This window comes from Nesoenas mayeri (assembly GCF_963082525.1).
Source record: "Nesoenas mayeri genome assembly, chromosome: 1".
Classification (NCBI taxonomy): Eukaryota; Metazoa; Chordata; class Aves; order Columbiformes; family Columbidae; genus Nesoenas; species Nesoenas mayeri.
In genome coordinates, this window is record NC_137541.1 from 151,062,524 (window position 1) to 151,081,676 (window position 19,153).

The window sequence follows — 19,153 nt, forward strand, 5'->3', positions numbered from 1 at the left end:
GCATGTTTTTCACCTGCTGTGCTGTTCATTTAAATAAACTGACACCAGCTTATTAATCAGAAGATGAACAAATTAAAACAAAAAATGCTTTACAAAGCCCCGTTAAATTCATGCGTGCAGGACAAATTCCTGTTTTGTACTGCTTACAGTACCAGAATTGTCCCATTTTATCCATCAAGGTATGTGCTTGAGCTTAAAACCATCAGCTCTTACGTCACACTCCCCACATTTATGCTGGGAGCTCCCACATTTGAAACTTATTTTTTCAGCCTTTCTTCCTTTCTGCCACCTGGACACACCTGGCTGACCTGACTCCAGGTCCCCAGCCACATGTATCTCACAAACTCACATATAGGACAGTGAGGCTGCACTGTATTTGGAGGCATGTTCCATGTTTGTACCCCACAAAGGTATCTCACTCCTGCACTGGTGCTCGCTGTGATGGTCTCTCCCATCCTGTCACCTGCTGTAATAGATTTGTTCACCCACCACATGACCGTGCTGGGTTCTTCTGTACTGTTCGATAAGAAAAGGAGGATATTCGGAGAAGTGACACTTGGTTAATAATTCATTGGTTTAGATAACACGTTCTTCAAATTTCTGTGTTTTACCACCTGTTCTGCTCCTGCTTGGAGCAGCTGGAAGAACAGCAATGCCCACAGAGGAGACAAGATGCAAGAAGCTTCTCATCCTAAGGTTCCAGCTTCCCACCTGCATGGTGGCTCTGGCCTGTGACCTCACCTGCTGCAGCTTTATCTGCCACAGGGTACATCTGCTGGGCTTGGTGTACTGTGCTCGCACCTCAACATCCCTTACATACCTGCTCATGGCCAAAAACAACAGGGCTCCAAATGCTGTGGCTGCATGGTCCACCACAGTTGCATTGAAGACTGATGCGAGACAACCATTTACCAAAAGCAAGGCAGACCCAAAGCCTGCAGCAAAGCTCCCGGTTTCTGCCTTCTCTGCACTCTGTTCTGCAGTGGTCTTAGCTTAGCAGCAACCTAATGTTAGAAAGCATACTTGCTTAGTTTTTCCCTACACTGTAGTTGCTGCCATGGTAATGAGTTTAATATTAATATTGCAGAAAAGCATTGTAGAATCCCCTACTTAGGAAGTGAGGACAAATTGTTCTAGTGACTTGGCTGAGGGTAGCTGTGGTTTTCAATACTTCTGAACACCAATAAAGCATTCATGGATTGTGGTTTAAAATGTATGAAACTGGCATTTCTGCTAAGACCACTGGCGCTGATGTTCTGCTGCTGGCATTCTCATGAGGAAATGGTTTGAAATTTTCCACTCCTGTTCACCGCAACATTGACGCAGCCTTTGCTTGAAATTTCAGCCTGTAGGTTGCAGAGTTCGCCCCCTGCTTAGACTGTAAATTTATATCTTCATGCAACTGTCTTCAATTTTCTGCAGGCTCCAAAAGACAAAGCTGAGCTGTCTGTGGTCAACGTTTTTAAGGTACTCCTCCTAACACGCAAGCTCTACACATACTTTCAGGAGAACATGTCAGCAAACACTAATACATTAAAAATCTGTCCTTGCATAGTGGTTGCAAACACTAGAATCCTAATAAATACAACTCAGACCTCAGGAGAAATTGAAAAGACTGATGGGTAGTATCTGCTAATCTACCTGTGTAACTTTGTTGAATGTCAAAACAGTTCTGTAGCAAACACACCACACAAAATGCTCTGTAATACAAGAATCAATAACACTCTGGCATGGAAGGTGGCAGGAAACTGGCAAGTGACTGTGAGACACAGTTTAATACTTTGTGTTGGCTACAGTGCCACCCTCATCTATCACTCTTTGCATCTTGAGTTCCAGCTGCCCCTCTGGAGGACAACTGACTGGCAGAATCACACACCCAATTTGTGCTCCTCACTGTCCTTTGCGTGCAAAGGGATGATATTCTTTTTTTTGAGAGGACAAAGTTCATCCCAGCAACTGGAGGCAGGTGAACCTTGCCTTTGAATGAAGCAACTGGGTTCATGCAAGAGCAAGGCAGTAAATGAGATTCCTTCTTCAGTGGCAACACAAAGTGAGGGTGTCCCATGGTGAAAAGAGAAGCAGCAAGGGAGCAGGAAGTGGTTACTTCAGAGGTGTGTCCTTTTAAACCTTGCAATAAGGCAGCTTAATTCTCTAAACAATCACAGAGTGTTTCTTACCTACATACACGTTCCAGAACTCCTCCTACAGATACGCGTGGGAAAAGGGGAATAAAAGAAGACAAAAAGAGTTAGATGAGAATTACTGAATTCTCCAGAAAAGTATTTGAATATTTGAGCTTTCATACAGAGGATACTTGTGGATAACAATTGCTAAAACAAATATTTAAGTTACAGGTACATACAATGCCTTGCAGCCTGCTATTACTATTTAATAAATTAAAACCGTATGACCCACCTATAGTGCGCAGCTCTACAGAATCAAGTCTCATGCATTTCTCAGAAATATCTGAAACACCTTAAAGATTTCCTAATGTGACTCACTCCGCATAAGGCCCTTGATTTCTTGCATAACTGTGTCTTTCCAGCAGTTTTGACTGAATTTACTGACATTCCCGCAATGCCAAATTCTCAGTCTCCCTCCCTCTCTCCATACCCCCATGAATCAGGACCTCAGGAATTCTGAGATTTAAAAATAGTTTGTCTGATTTGTGTTCTTCTTTCCCTCTGCATGGAGGATTCCGGGCATGCTGTCTGTCCAAGACAGTCCTTTTCAGTGGCATCTTGTCACCAGGCAGAAGAGGCCATGCTATTTCTGCTATAGATCAGCAACCCTTACACTTTGAAGTACCCTAGTGATGCACCCATGGCTCTCCACACAGGTCGTCTCAGGGCCACTCAAAGAACATTCTGGCCATCAGGTAACACTATAGTGAAATGAACCTGACCTCAACTGCAGTTTCAGGGCTGTTCTAAACAACCACATAGCTACAGCCAATGTTCCCAGCTCCCCTCCACTACCAGGTCGCTTCAGGTTTTCAAATACTACCTGTTCTGCTGACCTCAAACCCCATAGTTGCCCCACGTCTTTAAGTCTCCTTTGAGCTTGCAAGCAGATTGCATTTCTGTCTAAAGTTAAGCAGCCATCAGGGTAGGGCAGGTGACACAAGAGTCACACATACAAACTCCATTCTGTGTGGGCAAATAAGAAATGTCCACAGGATACATTCTGTTGATTCAAATGCTGGAAAGAGCCCCACAAAATGATAAGCACTGTAAAGTTGCTTGAGATAAGTTTGGCAAAATTCTCCCATGTAGTTCCACGTCAGCATTTGCCTTCTCAACCTTCCTGTGGACTCTCCACCTAAGAACTCTTCAACGTGGTCATGAGACTCAGCTATGCCACCCAGACAGGGTGAATAGATTTCTAAGATGGCTAGTATAAATTTATTTAAAGGTCAAATAACACACAATGGCAATTAAACAGATCAGAACAGGTAAAAGAATGAAGGCTTTAACACGGACTGTCATTGCAAGAGCTGAATTAAGACTGTTATTGTTTGTTTATGCCTTGGCAATTCCAACCACAGTCAAGACCACTATTTATTCTTTGTGTTAAATGATTGGGAGTAACTTGTGAGTTTTGATGCCCCAGCGCAAAAGACTATACTATTTTGTAAGCATGAAATATTAATATATAGACCTATGTTTCATATTAGTTCATCCTTACAGTTTTCTCCTGGTCTTCAAAGGCTTCTCTTGCTTCTTCTTTTGAGCAGCGCTCCTCATTGCATTCTCTTTCAATATTGCCTTGCTTCAATTCCTCCCAAAAAGAGTTTGCACGTTTTGTTCTTTCCAAGAACTTGTCGGCATTTTCTTTCTTGATGAATACTAGACAATAGATAAAATTATACAGGTGTCAGGTAACATTTGGTCATAGTAAAGAGTCATTAGAAATAAATGAAGTAGAAACAAAACCAAAATAGATCCTCTCACCATTCTACCTGTAAGCAACATTACCTGTGAGCTCAGTCCTCACACACCGACAGATCTCAGGATCTCTCAGAGCAGTCTCTCTCTGAGAATGAGCAGCTCCAGGACAAACTGTAGCCCCCCTCCAACTTCTCTCATACTGTTTTTAGTCTTGAAAATAAGAAGATGCTGTTTGCTGCTGAGGGCTTATGTTTCTGTTGCTCCTGCTCAAGACTCCAGCCTTGAACAGGATGACTTTCCCTGAAGGCCATGGAGACTGCATTCCTTGATTTGGTTTTAAAACCTGACAACCAGGCAACATCACCATCTGCTCCAGGGAATTGTGGTGCAAAAAGTAAATGACACACAAACTCAAGATGCAGTAAAGTGTCTACTAACACATGGGAAAAGCTGTTTCACAGTCTAGCCCGTGTATGAGTTCTGCCCTTCACCACCCCAAATCCCACTGCACTACCCTGAGGTCTTCCTTCCCTCTTAACAACACTTCCCAATTGCTTGCAGAAATGTTCCTCCCTTACTGATATGTGTGCAGGCAGAGCCAAGGAAGCTATGTTCTAAGCTTTAACGAAGAGCAGAAGTAAATGAACATCAGTTTCAGTAGGAAAGTACAGCTTGAGGTCAATTTGCTGGGTTGGTTTATTTTTTTAAAAGCTTGGTGTCATGGAAATATGAGACCTGCTGCCTTCAAGTTCAAGATGCAGGTAGTTGTTGATTTAAATTGAAGGCTCAGTGACATTAAATTCAGCCCAGCCACTTGGCTGCATGAACAATACTGTTTACTCTCCAGTGACTTGTACGCACATTACCAGATACGAAAAACAGAAATAACACTGGAGTAAATAAATTGTCAATTACCCTGTAAAAAGCACATATTCTAGGAAGGTTTGCAGAGTTTGGAAGCTGGCACTTATCTTTTAAAATTTAAAGAGAATAAATGCTTTCCAAGAACAGACTGGAGTGTGGAAGACAGTGCTGCAGTGCTGCAGATGGGACTTGAAGGCCAATGGTTCATGCTCAGTGGTCAGTTTGCATGTACCTTCTGGAGCATTCTTCATGCAGCTCAATTCAGCAATAAATAAAGTTGCTGATAGTAATCATATAGACTAATATCCCCTAAGTGAACCCAGAGGGGACTTATTCTGCTTTAACTGAAACTGATGCATCAGCCAGTGCTGCTTTTATTAACTGATCCCATAGAGCCCACGCGTACTTTGGTGTCTCACTTGTTCTGAAAAGGCTCCTTGCAAGGAAGGCTTACAGAAAGTGGTTGTAACTTGTAGCTCAGCAACTTTTCGTTCATTCACCCACTATCTTGTTTGCCCTTAAATCCCCCTCTGCAGTGACAGGAAAGTGACAGGATGCAGCCGGTGGAGTTATCGACTCTGTATGCCTTTGCCTCCACATCACCCATGTAAGAGGATGTTTTTGTAAACTTGAACCAGCCAATTAGTCTTCTGAGGCTGGCCATTCTCTTTCCCAAGCTTTCTGTCATACTTCCTTCTTCGGAGCCATCAAGGAACAATAGGCATGGGTCAACTGAAGTAGGACATTCCGAAAACATGTGGAAGACTTCATTTTAAAGCCTAAGAGGGCTGACTCACTGAAGAGATCACAACATTTGAAAAGCCACTTGGGTGGTGCTGCTCTGGACTTTGGTGTTGACCCTAGCGGCACAAACAGAGGGTGGGGGGATGTGCTTACCCCCTCTCCCCCCAGCCCCTCCATGGCCAAGTGCACCCAGCCCAGCCTTGGCCAACCTTCCCCTCACAGACTTGAGCACCTCAGGCTGCCAGGGCAGCTGTCCTCGGTATTCCCATTTTATAGGGGGAAATGGGAAGTGGCAGCAGCCTTGGAAAGGCATCGAGGCACCACAGCGGGACATGGCTCCAGCACCCTGAGGTGCCCCCTGGGAGCTCCCTGACCCCAAGGCGTAGCTCGCCCAGTTTTCGGTAGGGTGTGGGGAGCAGCACAGGTGCAGACAAGCCCTCTGCCAGTTTGGAAACCGAGCCCCCAGGAGAAGACAAGCCTTGGGGTGTTTGCTCCCGTTCCCCACCGCAGCTCCCCGCGCAGGCAGGGACCGGCAGGGCCCCCTCTCTCGGCGGGGACCGAAGGGCTTTCCCCCTAACGCACCAAAGGTCCGACCCCCCGACCTGTAGCGACGACTCGCCACCGCCTCCCGCGTTCCGCCGGCAGCCACTAAAAGCTGTGAGGAGTGGGGCACATCCCACCCCACTTAGAAAAGTAATGAAAAAAAAAGAAAAGGTGCCGCCTTACCGTCTCCTTCAGCCCGGAGCTCGCCCCCGAGAGCCGCGCAGAGCAGGAGGAGCAGCAGCCGGCGGGCCATGGTGCCGCGGAGCCCCCGCCGCTGCTGCTGCTGCCGCCGGCCCTGCGGGACCGCGCCGCCGCCCGGCGGGACGGGACGGGACGGGACGGGACGGGACGAGACGGGACCGGAGTCGAAGCCTTCACCCGGCTCGGGCAGGGAGAGACTGAAGCGGCGTTGCTTCACCCTGCCCAGAAATAGCGGAAGCGCCGGGGAAGGGGGAAACCCGCCGCGGGATCTCTCAGCCTGGGAGGGGGCGGCCTGATGATGAGGCTCTTCTTAATTTTTTGTTTGTTTTGTTTTGGTTTGGTTTGGTTTGGTTTGGTTTTGGTTTGGTTTGGTTTTGTTTTGGTTTTGTTTTGTTTTGTTTTGTTTTTTCTTTGCCTTCTTTTCTTTTCTTTTTGAACCTAAGGAAGCCGGCATTTGTAATTTTATGTTACTTGCAGGGGAAAATAAGTGAACCATCACTCCAATGAGCCAGAGCTGAAGTCAGCATTGCCCCATCCAGTGCCAGCAGGTGCGGGGCTCAGTGCCAGGCTGAACAGGGGCAAAGAGGGGCTCCCACCCCAAACCATCTGCTGGCCTTGGCAGCTCCCACCTGCATTTCCCACATCCCAATGCTATAACCTGCTGGCTCCACACTTTCAACATGCAGGGCCTGGTGACCTTGGCCTGGCACTCACTTAGTCAGCCTCCATCTCCCCTTTTTGGGGAAGTTTCCCTTGACTGTGTCCGGTGAGGTCTCTGTGCGCTGAGGAGGCCACATCTTTGGTGCTTCAAGAGCCTGCCATTGGGTCTCCTTCATCTTCTTGACTTGCTTAAATAGACTGTTCTATCAAAAATACACCTGAACTCCAGCTTTGTTTTGAAAAAAGACATTCTGTGCAGCCATTAGTACTGGTTGTATTCTTTCAGCATTTTAGCCTTTTTCTGCAAGACGATGATTTGTTCATAAATGTCAATATTTACATTGGAACATTACAGAGTAGAAACCATCCTATGGAGCATGGAAAACCCAAAACTATTCTATCTCGAGGGGTCTGAAGGGGTGATTTTGCAATGATGAGTGCTTCATGCCAATGAAAATGAGGTTTTATTTGCTGGTCACTGTTCCTAGTCACCTTCCTGGGAACATATTCTGCTGGCATATGTGTTTTCCTTTAAGGAATAATAAGAACCTCTGGGGTATGTTTTCATACTATAAGACCTCTTACTTCTCTGGTCTCTGGAATGTGCTGCTTTTCCCAACCGAGTTCACTACTTAAATAAATAGTATTCTATTCTTTACATCAGAAAGCAAGTTATAGGATGTCCAGTATTACATGGTATATGTACTATACAATGTCAATGTTTTCCTGTGATAATAGAGTATGGTCAATTTTAAGTGTCCTATTTGCTGATAAGCTTTTGTGATTGAGTTGATATCCAGCATGATTTAAATGAATCCAAAGTGTAAGTTTTGCTTAGGATACTTAAACTATTTTCTAATCTCCTGGTCAGTTTTATCCATGACCTCCCTCACCTTTTCACTGGTTTGATGCTTAGGCTAGAAGGTGCCTTTTTTAATTGTATAGTTGATGGTGTTTTCAGAGCTTTTCATGCTCTACCATTCATGCATTAAGGCTTTAGAGAATGGTCTTTGGCAAGAGTTTTGCAGATGGTCAGGCAATTATCTGTTCTGGTTTTAGATCTCAGGACAGAGAGTACAATTTAGATTATACTGGACAACAGATTAAACAAACATTCAATTTCATTTTCTCTATTCAGTATCAGTGAGTATAATACCAAGATTAAATCAGTGGTATTCTTCACCACTCATAAGTATAGGGTTAAATATTACACATAGTAGCCTTACTGCAATAATGCTTATTGCAAGAAGACTAAAATCAAGTTTTTGTAGCAGATCTGTAAACGTGAAATCAACCTTTTCCCAGCTTTCTTTTTCTGGAAGCTCTCTACAGTTCGTCCCTCTCAAATATACCTATTGCCACTGCAACTGTAGGAGAAAGCTACTTTAATATAAGCTCAAAGAAACACTTTTTCTATTTCTTATGCCATTGCATCATTATTTTACAAGACCCATCAACATAGGAAGTTGTGAAAGCCAGAAGCATAAATGTGTTCAAAAGAGATTGCACACACTTGAGGACAACAGGTTCATTTAAGGACCATTCAGTGCAACTTCTGGCTCAGGAAGTCTGTACATCACTGATTACCAGAAGCTAAGAGGGCAGCCACAGGATCACGGTATGCTTGACATGTTGCTGACAGGCTTTCTCTCAGCATCTAGATCTGTCCCCTAGCAGAAATGGGTGCAAGAGAGACTCTGAGTCCTATTTGTTGTGACCATTCTGCACCTGCTTGACAAAATATGCAAGTTTACAAATAATACTGGTAGGGAAGTTATTTTATATATTCAAGTTGGCATTAAGCTTGTTTGAAATCATTAATAGTGGTGTGGGTATCACAGGTATCACATATCTAAGATAATGACAGAATGTTTCAATAGGGAAACAGCACAGTGGGACTGAGGGGCAATAATGTGATCTGGAAATGATCTGGTTCAACATTATTAATCCATGTGCTTCTTCAACCAGTCGATGTATTTGGATACCCTTGTGTAAACCCCATAGCTGCCTTGAACAGCACAGCCCTTTCCCCAGCTGACAATCCCGGTCAGAAACCAAGTGTTCTTGTACTTTGTAGCATGAGGTCCACCACTGTCTCCCTTGCAGGAGTCCTTGACACCGGTCAGGTCTCCTGCACAGAACATATTCTCTGTAATATTTAAATCAGTCTCCTTTTCACATTCTTGTGTCTTTACCCGTGGTAAATCAACTCTCATCAGAACAGAAGAGGTGGCACCTCCATCTAGTAGGCGTCCCCATCCGCTCACTGTGGAGAACTTGATGGAGGACAGTTCATACACTGCAAACTGTTTTTCAGGCAAACATATCGGCACCACATAATCAGTGAAGTTCACAGGTGTTTCCAGATGCAGAAGGGCAATATCATTATTGACTTGTCCATTCGTGTATCCTTCATGAACTATTATCCTGGAGACTCCGCTTTCTTGCTCAGTTTTCTCATCATAATTTATTGCGTGTTCACCTGGAAAAGTTATTAATTGCAAATCAGATTGGGCAGCTCCTTGGTTCCTCAGAAGCTTGCAGAGATAAGGGGTTTCTAGTCTGACACTTAAGGACAATTCCCTTATTCTGTCAAAGCCTGCACTTTTTGTCTTTTACTCTGGTTTGTCAGGATGAGAAGGTGCTGCTGTGATGGCATCTCGATGACATGAGAGGAAGATACATACCCAGTCTCACCCGAAGCTCTTTAGGATGAGTATAATCCAAACAATGAGCTGCAGTGACCACCCACTCTGGGGCAAGAAGGGTACCGCCACACTTTTCTTTCTGATTCTGTATTATAAGGGCCTGACAAAATAAAACAAATTTATGTCTTACATTAAATGTGTACTTGATCTGAATCTCAGTAGTCAGGTGCTATATTACTTCTTTCTGGTACTTGATGCAACTGTGTTTGAGAATATGGTGCTGACTGAAGGATTTAGGAGGGGAGAGTCTTTTCATTGACTTTTTCTCCACGTTGTAGTATGGAGCCAGCCCATTGTGGCCAAGAGCATATCCCTGCAGGCTGCAGCTAAAATTCTTGCTGACAGTAAGGTGAAGGGCTAAGGGGTTAGGAGATAGAAGAGCTTGTGTTACCACTCCACTCCTACGAAAGCAGTCACTCCAGAACAAGGCTAAGATGTGCGATTGAAACAGGTGGATCTGCTGGCTATGGATGAAAAGGGAATTTGATTATCCAGACCTGGAACTTTTTATTGATTTTTTTTAACATAATAGGTTTAAACCAATGTGTTTAAGAAAGTGGTTTCATAAGAAAAAAAAGGCAATGAAAGATTTCTGAAGACTTACTTGCCATGGACATTCACCTGGAGGACAGATTAAACCACCTACTATTCTCCCTCGTTCAGTTGCATTTTTTTTTGCCAGTACTGGTATTTTTCCACATGGGTATTTCACTGGAAAACAAACAAACAAACAAACAAACCAATCCAAAGGGCAGCAAGTGTGATTTTACTGCACTGAATTCACAGCAAAATGTGTAAGGTCTTCAGTGAAGTTATGTTAGCTGAAAACTTGGGTTTTAGTCTGGAAGTGTGGGCTCTCAAAAGTAACTCAAAGTAGCTCAGCAGGTAAGTAGTCTTTTTGTTTGGCAACAGCCAGAAATGTTTTTTACAAATAGGCTGCAGGGCTATACATTGTCATTGACATATAATCACCTACCGCAGGAGTTTGCAAAAAGTGCGCTTGCTTAAGAGAGATGCCAACACAATGAGGTAGGCTGCAGGCTGGAAAGCAGAAGTGACTCTGCCAGGCTTTGTAGTCTCCATGTTTTCAGTAACCCTGCTGACTTTAACTCAGCTGTACCAATTGCACAGCATCCACAGCATGATGAGACACAGGTGTAAACATGGGATATGCAGCGTGCTGTCCCTTGTTTGGGTGGACCTGAAGGTCTCCTAGGAGCAGACATTATATCTTCTGGTATGCCTCCCAGCAGACTGTGCTTAGTTTTCTTGGGTCCAGAGCATCCTTGCTTCTTCCAGAATGCACAACTCAGTCTAAGGTCTGCTTTCAGCGTGTGCAAACATGTGAAGATTGGCAATAAGAGAATCAGATCTCCAGAACTGAACCTGTGACTGACGTGCAGTGCAGAGGAAGCCTTGGTGTTTTCAGTACATCCTTCACCCAACAGTTTTAGTTTAAAGATGGTTGTCTACCTTTGAGATTTTTTGTGAGCCATGTGGCTGTGTTGTAACTAAACACACCATCCCTTCCATTCAGCAGTCACTCTGTGATAATCATAAAATCAGATAATCATAGAATAGTTTGGGTGGGAAGGACCTCCAAAGGTCATCTAGTCCAACCCCCCTGCAACGAGCAGGGACATCTGCAACTAGATCAGGTTGCTCAGAGCCCCATCCAGCCTGGCCTGGAATGTCTCCAGGGATGGGGCATCTACCACCTCTCTGGGCAACCTGGGACAGTGTTTCACCACCCTCAGTGTAAAAAATTTCTTCCTGAATCCTGAATCTCCCCTCTTTTAGCTTAAAATCGTTGCCCCTTGTCCCATTGTAAATGCTGTGGGGAGTGCTCGCTTTCTATCACTTTGGGGGCCAGGGCCCTCCAGTCTGTGCTGAGCTGAATTCAACATCTCCACAGATCTGTAATAGCCTGAACGTGCCAATCACTTCAGCTGATACAAAGGCAGTGTCAAGCTTTTACAGGTACAGGCAAGGTATGGAGCAACAGGACTAGCTCTTTGGTGGCAGCTGGTGAAAGATCAGCATAGATGTAAGACAAACCCATCCTCCCTAATGCTGTATGCAGGGCAATGCAAATTTGGGAGTTTGAAAGGGCCGTCATGAGAGATGGACAGAAGGATGGTGAAGGGACTGGCAGTGTGGCAGTGACACAGTTTTGCCTCCTTGCAACACATGGTCAGCGCTACAGCTATTTTGGTCCCCAAGAAGCAAGCAACAACAAATACATCTTCCTTGCAGGGGAAGACATGCTGAAAAGCCTCTGGGGACTATTGAAATCTTTGTTCTCAGCTTTTAACAAAAGCAGCTTCTCCATCATGTGATACTGCAGAATCTGTTAATAAGGGATAAGCACATTAGTAGACATTTTTTTCCTAGTGAAATTGCTGTCGTTGAGAGCTAGGTTGTCATTATCAGTTCTCTGCATGAGTGCTCCATTGAGGTGCATGTAGGGGGGCATCACCCCTCAGAATTACTTTGCATGTTTCCTGCAGCTCTGTCCATTATGTTTCTATCCCCAGGGGTCTCCTTTTCACCTCTAATGAAGTAATTCAAGTAGGCATCTGCAAGAGTCAGGTGCCAGCTTATGTATTGGGAAAATAATTAACTTGCGCTACCTTAGTCCCAATTGAAATTTACCTTGTCAGATGAGGGAGAGAAATATCTGGCCATAGTGTCTAGAGAAATGTCTAGAGGAATACCAAAAGTGTATTAGTCCTATCAAATAGAAAAAAAAAAACTAAAAACACAGGTTTTCTTTGGTTTTAATCGGCCTCTTTCCCTCTTGACACCTGTGCTGAAATAAATATGGTAATAAAATCCATAGTCACAATTCCAGATTGGAGATCCAACAGTAAAAGTATGCTGCCCACAAAATAAGCTAAAACAAAAAAGGACTTGTGAGGACCAGAGCCCCTCCACTCACCAGAAACCCCTCAGCCTGACCCCAAATCCCTGATTACCTGCTGCTCTGTTTTATTTAGACCACTTGGCCATAAGCTTGTCTCCACTTCTCAGTTCTCTTCCGCTAGACCAGAGGCGAGAGTGCTCCCCAAGGAGGAGACAGGGCTTCAGCTCCCTCCTCGCTCCTAGCAGGTGGGATGTTCAAACTTGAATTTCCTGTGTCCCAGAGGAGCAGACCTCTGGTGGTGGGCAGGAGAGGTCCCAAAGACTCCCTGCTCAGCATGCACACTTTGCCAGCTGCTTTTCTGGGGTATCTAACTTCAAACAGAAGCCCAAATGGACCACACTGGACTCTGCCCTTAAAGAAGAGGTATGGAGCTGGTGGCTCTGGGTTATACCTCACACGTCATGATGTGTAGGTGTTGAAAACTTATTCTAGAGCTGGCTTAGGCTTAGTATCTTAGTATCTTACCTTGGGGGATGCAGGACACGCCATCACTCGCTAAAGTGTAGTCGTCCGCACAGAAGCACACGCGTCTTTCAGACTGTTCATCAGTGCAGTACTGTTCACAGCCACCGTTGTCATAAATGCACTGCAGTTTGTCTGCCACGGCTAAAGCCAGACAAAGAACAGTTAGGTTTCCAAATACGGATTTTGGTGCTTAACATAAGTCAATTGCTACTTCAAGTGTTGACAGGGAAGCAAGACACCAAAGCAGATTTCTGGGATTTATGTAGACTGCATCAAAAGCGCCTTCCATTTGGCAAAAGCTAGGTAGGCCTGGTTCTCCAGGGATTAGGGAAGAAAAGACTGTGTTTAAGAAACATACACCTAAAATTGAATTAGAGTCCATTTATTCGTTAGCTGAGCTGTCTGAAGGATGAAGGTGTTGTAATTGTGTGCTAACCATTGTAATATATGACTGAAAAAATATAACTATTTTGTATTTTGCCATTTGGCAGAAGGATGTTCTGGGATGATAATTGAGACTGTCTGATTAGACTTGACGAGTGCCTGGTCCTTGTTTTAGCTCAGCACGTTCTGGGGGTGTAAGAGTAGTCGCCAATATGCAGTGCCCACTGAAATCAGTGGAAAGATGTATATTGACTTCATTAACTGCTGGATCTGTCCCCTCAGGCTTTGTATGACTCATGTGTGGTGTAGTTCTCCTTCACGTACTGCACCATGTTTCTGTGTCAAAGTAACTTCGGCACTTAGGTAGGAAAAAAATCAACCCTCCTTTTCTCTCAGATGGTGCATGAAAAGCAATTTTTTTCACAAAGTCATCATAGGGTAATAATTATCTCGGTGCCTTGCAGTGCATGACTGCCAGCCGGTTAGATCCATCACGCGTCACCGCAGGCAGTGTGACCAGTAGCCGTCACTGCTAGAATGATGCAGAATGATAGTGACTGCTACTGTTTATCTCAATGCCTTGCGTTTCAATTAATAATGGCATTTTAATTTTGTTAAGCTATGCCAGAACTGACCTTTTTCACAGCTTTTGCCCTCATATTCGACAGGACAGCGGCAAACATAATCCTGAAACTGGTCGTCACAGCTCCCGCCGTTCTGACAGGGGTTGGAGTCACACTGGTTAGGGTCTGTAAAAACATTCAGTGTCAGTCTGGCTCACACGGAGAGCTGCAGCAGTGGGAGTATTTTTGCAGCCGCTGGAACATCCCGAATGATCATACCGGAATAGATGTGCCAGAACTCTTTCTGGAAGAAAAATATGTGAGATTTAATTAAAGAAAAATTAACTTCGGTTAAGTCCTATAGCCCTTGTAGCACAGGAAGGGTTACAGACAGCCACAGTGATGCCTCTTCTGTCTTTATAATTTATGCAAGTTGACATCCATTCAATATTCTACATTAGTTTCTACATTCTACATTATTTTAATATATAAATAGAGAAGGGCACTGTGTAACACACACACAAAGGTTATCCATCAAAAACTTCTGCATAGTTGAGGTAAGATTGAGTGAAACAGATGTTGAACAATACAATAATTTAAGGTATTATCGGGTCAGGAATTACAGGGAGATGACTTAGAGAGCATCCACTTTCCCACCATCCCCCAGACCAGTGTTGCCTGGGGTGGCCCATACAGTCTGCGCTCTGGCAACTCACTGTGCTGCTGCATGTCCCACATAAATATAAGAGAAAAACGCAAACAGCAGGACACAAAGTGCTTTTTTGCTTTCACAGTTTGAAGTGTCAAAGAAGTTAAAATGGGTATATAAGAGAGATGGGCACAGACTTTTTAGCAGGGTCTGTTGTGATAGGACAAGGGGGAATGGTTTTAAAGTAACAGAGGGGAGATTCAGGATAGACATGAGGAAGAGATTTTTTACACTGAGGGTGGTGAAACACTGTCCCAGGTTGCCCAGAGAGGTGGTAGATGGCCCATCCCTGGAGACATTCCAGGCCAGGCTGGACAGGGCTCTGAGCAACCTGCTCATTGCAGGGAGGTTGGACTAGGTGACCTTTGAAGGTCCCTTCCAACCCAGACTATTCTATGATTCTATGAAAGCACACCCTAGATCAGGGGTGTCAAACTCATTTTCACCAGTGGTCACATCAGCCTCGCAGTTTCCTTCAAAAGCCCGAACGTAATTTTACGACTGTATAAATGTAGGAGTAGTTACATTTATACAGTCCTAAAATTATGTTTGGCCATTTGAAGGAAACTGCAAGGCTGATGTGGCCCCCAGTGAAAAAGAGTTTGACACCCCTGCCGTAGAGTAAGGGGAGTCTGTCTGACTGATCGCTCACCCAGCCCCATGTTACTTACTGTCCTTTCATCATCACGGTAAATCTCTCTTGCTTCCTCAAAGGAACACTTTTCTTCCATGCATTCTCGCTCCAGTGACCCCAGTTTTATCTCTTCGAAGAAGCTGTTGGCTCGTCTTGACCTTCGAAAAATGCTGTGTGCCTCTTCCCGCTTTAGAAAGACTGAAAAACAGTGACACGTTCTGTTTGTTGTACAGCTGTCCCCTCCAAACACAAAGGAAGGTGAGAGGATTTCCCCTGAAAGTTTTTTCTGCTTCCCAAACTTTCTATGAGATGCTTTAGAAAAGAAATGGGCACATGTGAAAGAACCTCCTTCCTCTGGCTGGTACCTTAGGTGAGGTGGCAGCATACAAGTACAGAGCCCAAATCTGAAGAGCAGATGCCATGTTGCACCAGCACTATATGTCAGCAACCCCTAAGATCCCATCACAGATCATTCAGTAGGCCTCAACAGTTGCAGCACAGTTTCTTTTCATTCTAGCAGCCAAAAAGCACGTGTTGCTTTATCTAGTGTTGACATACATGGCGACACCTGATTTTCCTGTACTTGCTGCAATAAGTCACCTGGTGACAGGTGGATTCCAGTCACCTCATCTCCCCAGAGCTCCATTCCTCACTGGTGTTATCTTATACCCCTTCACCCTTTGGCCCAGAAGAAGGCACTTCCCCTGCTACTGGTGGACCACAACTATAGAACCACTGCTTTAATATATTTATCTTCAGTTTTCTTCTGTTAAAAAAGGCTACATTAAGGTACATAGGGACGGCTGGACAATGCTGTTTGCATTGTGGATGGCTCCTAGCTGCTGCCAGCACCATAGATCACAGCCATGTGGATCTTCTCCTTTTGTGTCTCTGCCGTGCTTTGGAAAGACATTGGTACATGGGTTCAATAGCAAATGTGAGCAGAGCTCACACCGTAGAGCTATGTCAACTTCCAACTGACAGAAGTGTGCACTGAAAGAGCTGATGCATCCTTATCACACTGATCTGCTCCTCAACTTCAGGATACAAGCACATCGCACAACTATGCCCTCCTAGTGTAATATATAGTGAACAAGAGGTCTCATTGCTTTCACTTCATGTACTACACAGAAAAATCCTTGAAATAATTATTTTTGAATTTTTTTCTCCTCATGTCACTAGGGGATTCTGAAGCTTCATGACAACAACTTACATTTCAGCGCTTTTAACTATTTCACCTAGGATTGTGGGTAGATTTGGGGACTGGGGCTGCTGTATACTGGCTGCCATTCCCACAGGATATTATCCACTATGTTAACTCCTGAGAGAGAAGGAGTTACCTCCTACCTGCTGGAAGGAATGTGGTTGCTGATGGATAAGATTCTCGTGTCTTCAACCCTCATATACACAGACATGAATCCTGAGAGGGTTTATTCCAGTCTGGTGAGTTATCTCTAAACATTTGTGGCTAATCAGAACATTTGCAGAATTACATGCAAAGTAGCGGTAATTTTCACTATATGTCAAAGTTACTTAAAGGAATGAAATATTGTGTGATGCGCATTGAATTTATCTCGGAGTGCTTCATGCTGCCCATCAGAAAAGGACCTGGGCGTGTTGGTCAACAGCCAGCTGACCATGAGCCAGCAGTGTGCCCAGGTGGCCAAGAAGGCCAACAGCATCCTGGCTTGTATCAGAAATACTGTGGCCATCAGTACTAGGGAAGTGACCGTCCCCCTGTACTTGGTGCTGGTGAGGCCGCATCTCAAATCCTGTGTCCAGTTTTGGGCCCCTCACTACAAGAAAGACACTGAGGCATCTTTCAGGCATTCAGAGAAGGGCCAGGGAGGTGGTGGAGTCACTGTCCCTGGAGATATTTGAAAGACATGTAGATGTGACACTTAGAGACATCGTTTAGTGGTGGTTTTGGCAGTGTTAGGTTTACGGTTGGACTTGATGATGACTAGAATAGATTTCAGTTGTAAGTGAGCTACAATGATTGTTTAGTCCAACTGCTTGACCAATTCAGGGCTCACCAAGCTAAAGTATGTTGTTAAGGGCATTGTCCAAATGCCTCTTAAACACTGACAGTGATCTTAACATGTTTTTTCCAACCTAAATGATTCTATGATTCTCTAAATATTTGTCCATTTTAGGAATGTCAGCTGGGTCTTTCTGCCATGGTTTTTAAGTCCAGCTGTATGCATTTAATATGGGTTTGTTTAAAGGCTTGTAATTAACCCTATACTGCAGATACATGACACATGCATCATTGCACAGGCTCCATCAGAGGAGTGTGCCTGGGCATGTGGCTGGGGACATCCTCACACTTTTATTGTGGCATTCTCCACTTGTTTACATGGGAACACTTCAGACTTTGCTATGTATTTTTTCCAGCTTTGTTCCTTGCAATGCAGGAGACATAGTCAGTGCCTAACTGGGAATCTGAAAGCACTGGGACTGCTTTATTAATTTTGGATCTGATTTTCAGACACTTACTGGAGATACTGGAGAGCTACCACGGCACTGCTTTTCACTGCTGCTGAAACAGCATGGATCTTCATCTCCTTAATTTCTAATCAGCTGAATGACAGGTGATTCTCAGCTTTGAAAAATACCCCAATTCAACATGAAATAACAATAAAGCCAAATCCATGTTTTTGCCCAGTGGGCAGGCAGTGGATGGTGTTCCCACAGTGAAAGAATAGATTGACTTAGCTGCATTAAAGTGCTTTTCCTTAGCTCGCAAAACAAGTGCACGGATGCCATCACTGAAAGCAAACAAGAGCCTTAGAATAACTCACAGGCACAACCTGTGAGTACAAACATGCAACAGTGCTCAAAACTTGCAATGAGAATTAAGTCTGAGTAAAAGGAGAGAGGTCCATTGCCAGTAAACATAATTACAGCCATATCCTATGACATACCTGCATCCAGAGAAAGAGGAATCAGCAACGGGAAGCAGAGAAACAAAGCCACGCACTGCCTGGAAACCATGATGAACCCCGTGAGCCAGCGTCCCGGTTGTGTATTGACATTTCAGCAAGGACTGTTTGGCCAAAGAGCTCCGCTCCAAATGCTCGGAGCCAGAGGAGGGGCCGGCGAGTCGTGGAAACAAGAAAAGATCTGTGACAGTCCAGCAAGCTGAGCAGAAGGTCACACACAAATCCTGCAACCTGCCCTTTTCACACAATCAGGAGCTGAGTTCTGAAGTGCACTTTCCTGACCTGTGCAAAGGCCATGCTGGCTGCACAGGCCGCTACCCTGGGCCTTCATTTTATACCTAACACACCTTTTTCTTGAGAAACATGAATGACTCTGTATACATATGACGTGGCATTAATTTGGCCACGTAGCTCCGCATGCAGAGAGCAGAGACACGATATTTATCTTGAATTGACAGTCAAGGTAGGGCCTTTCTGTGCTTTTGAGTATGATAAAACTGCTGACACCTGTCTTTTCCCATTTCTCTACCGCCAACTGAAACTCTGCACTTCTGGCTGAATTCACTTGGAGACACTAATTAACCAGCAAGAGACACCCTGTGCTGGTTTTCTCCATCTTTACTGCAGGACCCATGTGGTCTGCTCAAGTTGTACCAGCTGGAAGAGGCACTGAGCTGATCCACATTATATGTCATTAGTAATGAGGGGGGTTTGAGGGGCTGATCTGCAGACAACACTTTTTCTGGAACCCAAGCAGTCCTCTGATTTAATGGAAATCAATTAATGGCATCAGTCTAGAGAGCTGACAACATGCTTGGGGAAATATTTACTTAAGATAGCAGCGAGGTAAAGAGCATGTTTGCCTATGAGAAGTGAAGCATTGCCGGGGGGCTGGAGCACTTTCCAGGCTGTTCTCC

At 44.6% G+C, this 19,153-nt stretch overlaps 1 protein-coding gene across 1 annotated transcript in view; it reads right to left on the reverse strand.

The window, feature by feature from the left end:
• The window catches only part of LOC308052868 (uncharacterized protein), a gene marked incomplete at its 5' end in the record, with an annotated part of 33,187 nt that extends 14,899 nt beyond the window's left edge, over positions 1 to 18,288 (reverse strand). The window contains 11 exons of the mRNA XM_080363549.1: positions 2,178 to 2,202; positions 3,688 to 3,848; positions 6,225 to 6,551; positions 8,854 to 9,384; positions 9,590 to 9,710; positions 10,215 to 10,321; positions 13,002 to 13,142; positions 14,021 to 14,134; positions 14,228 to 14,252; positions 15,329 to 15,489; positions 18,219 to 18,288. Of these exons, the coding sequence (XP_080219675.1) occupies positions 2,178 to 2,202; positions 3,688 to 3,848; positions 6,225 to 6,551; positions 8,854 to 9,384; positions 9,590 to 9,710; positions 10,215 to 10,321; positions 13,002 to 13,142; positions 14,021 to 14,134; positions 14,228 to 14,252; positions 15,329 to 15,489; positions 18,219 to 18,288 (1,783 nt within the window). The remainder of the gene's footprint in view (positions 1 to 2,177; positions 2,203 to 3,687; positions 3,849 to 6,224; positions 6,552 to 8,853; positions 9,385 to 9,589; positions 9,711 to 10,214; positions 10,322 to 13,001; positions 13,143 to 14,020; positions 14,135 to 14,227; positions 14,253 to 15,328; positions 15,490 to 18,218) is intronic.
• Between the last annotated feature and the right edge of the window lie 865 nt (positions 18,289 to 19,153).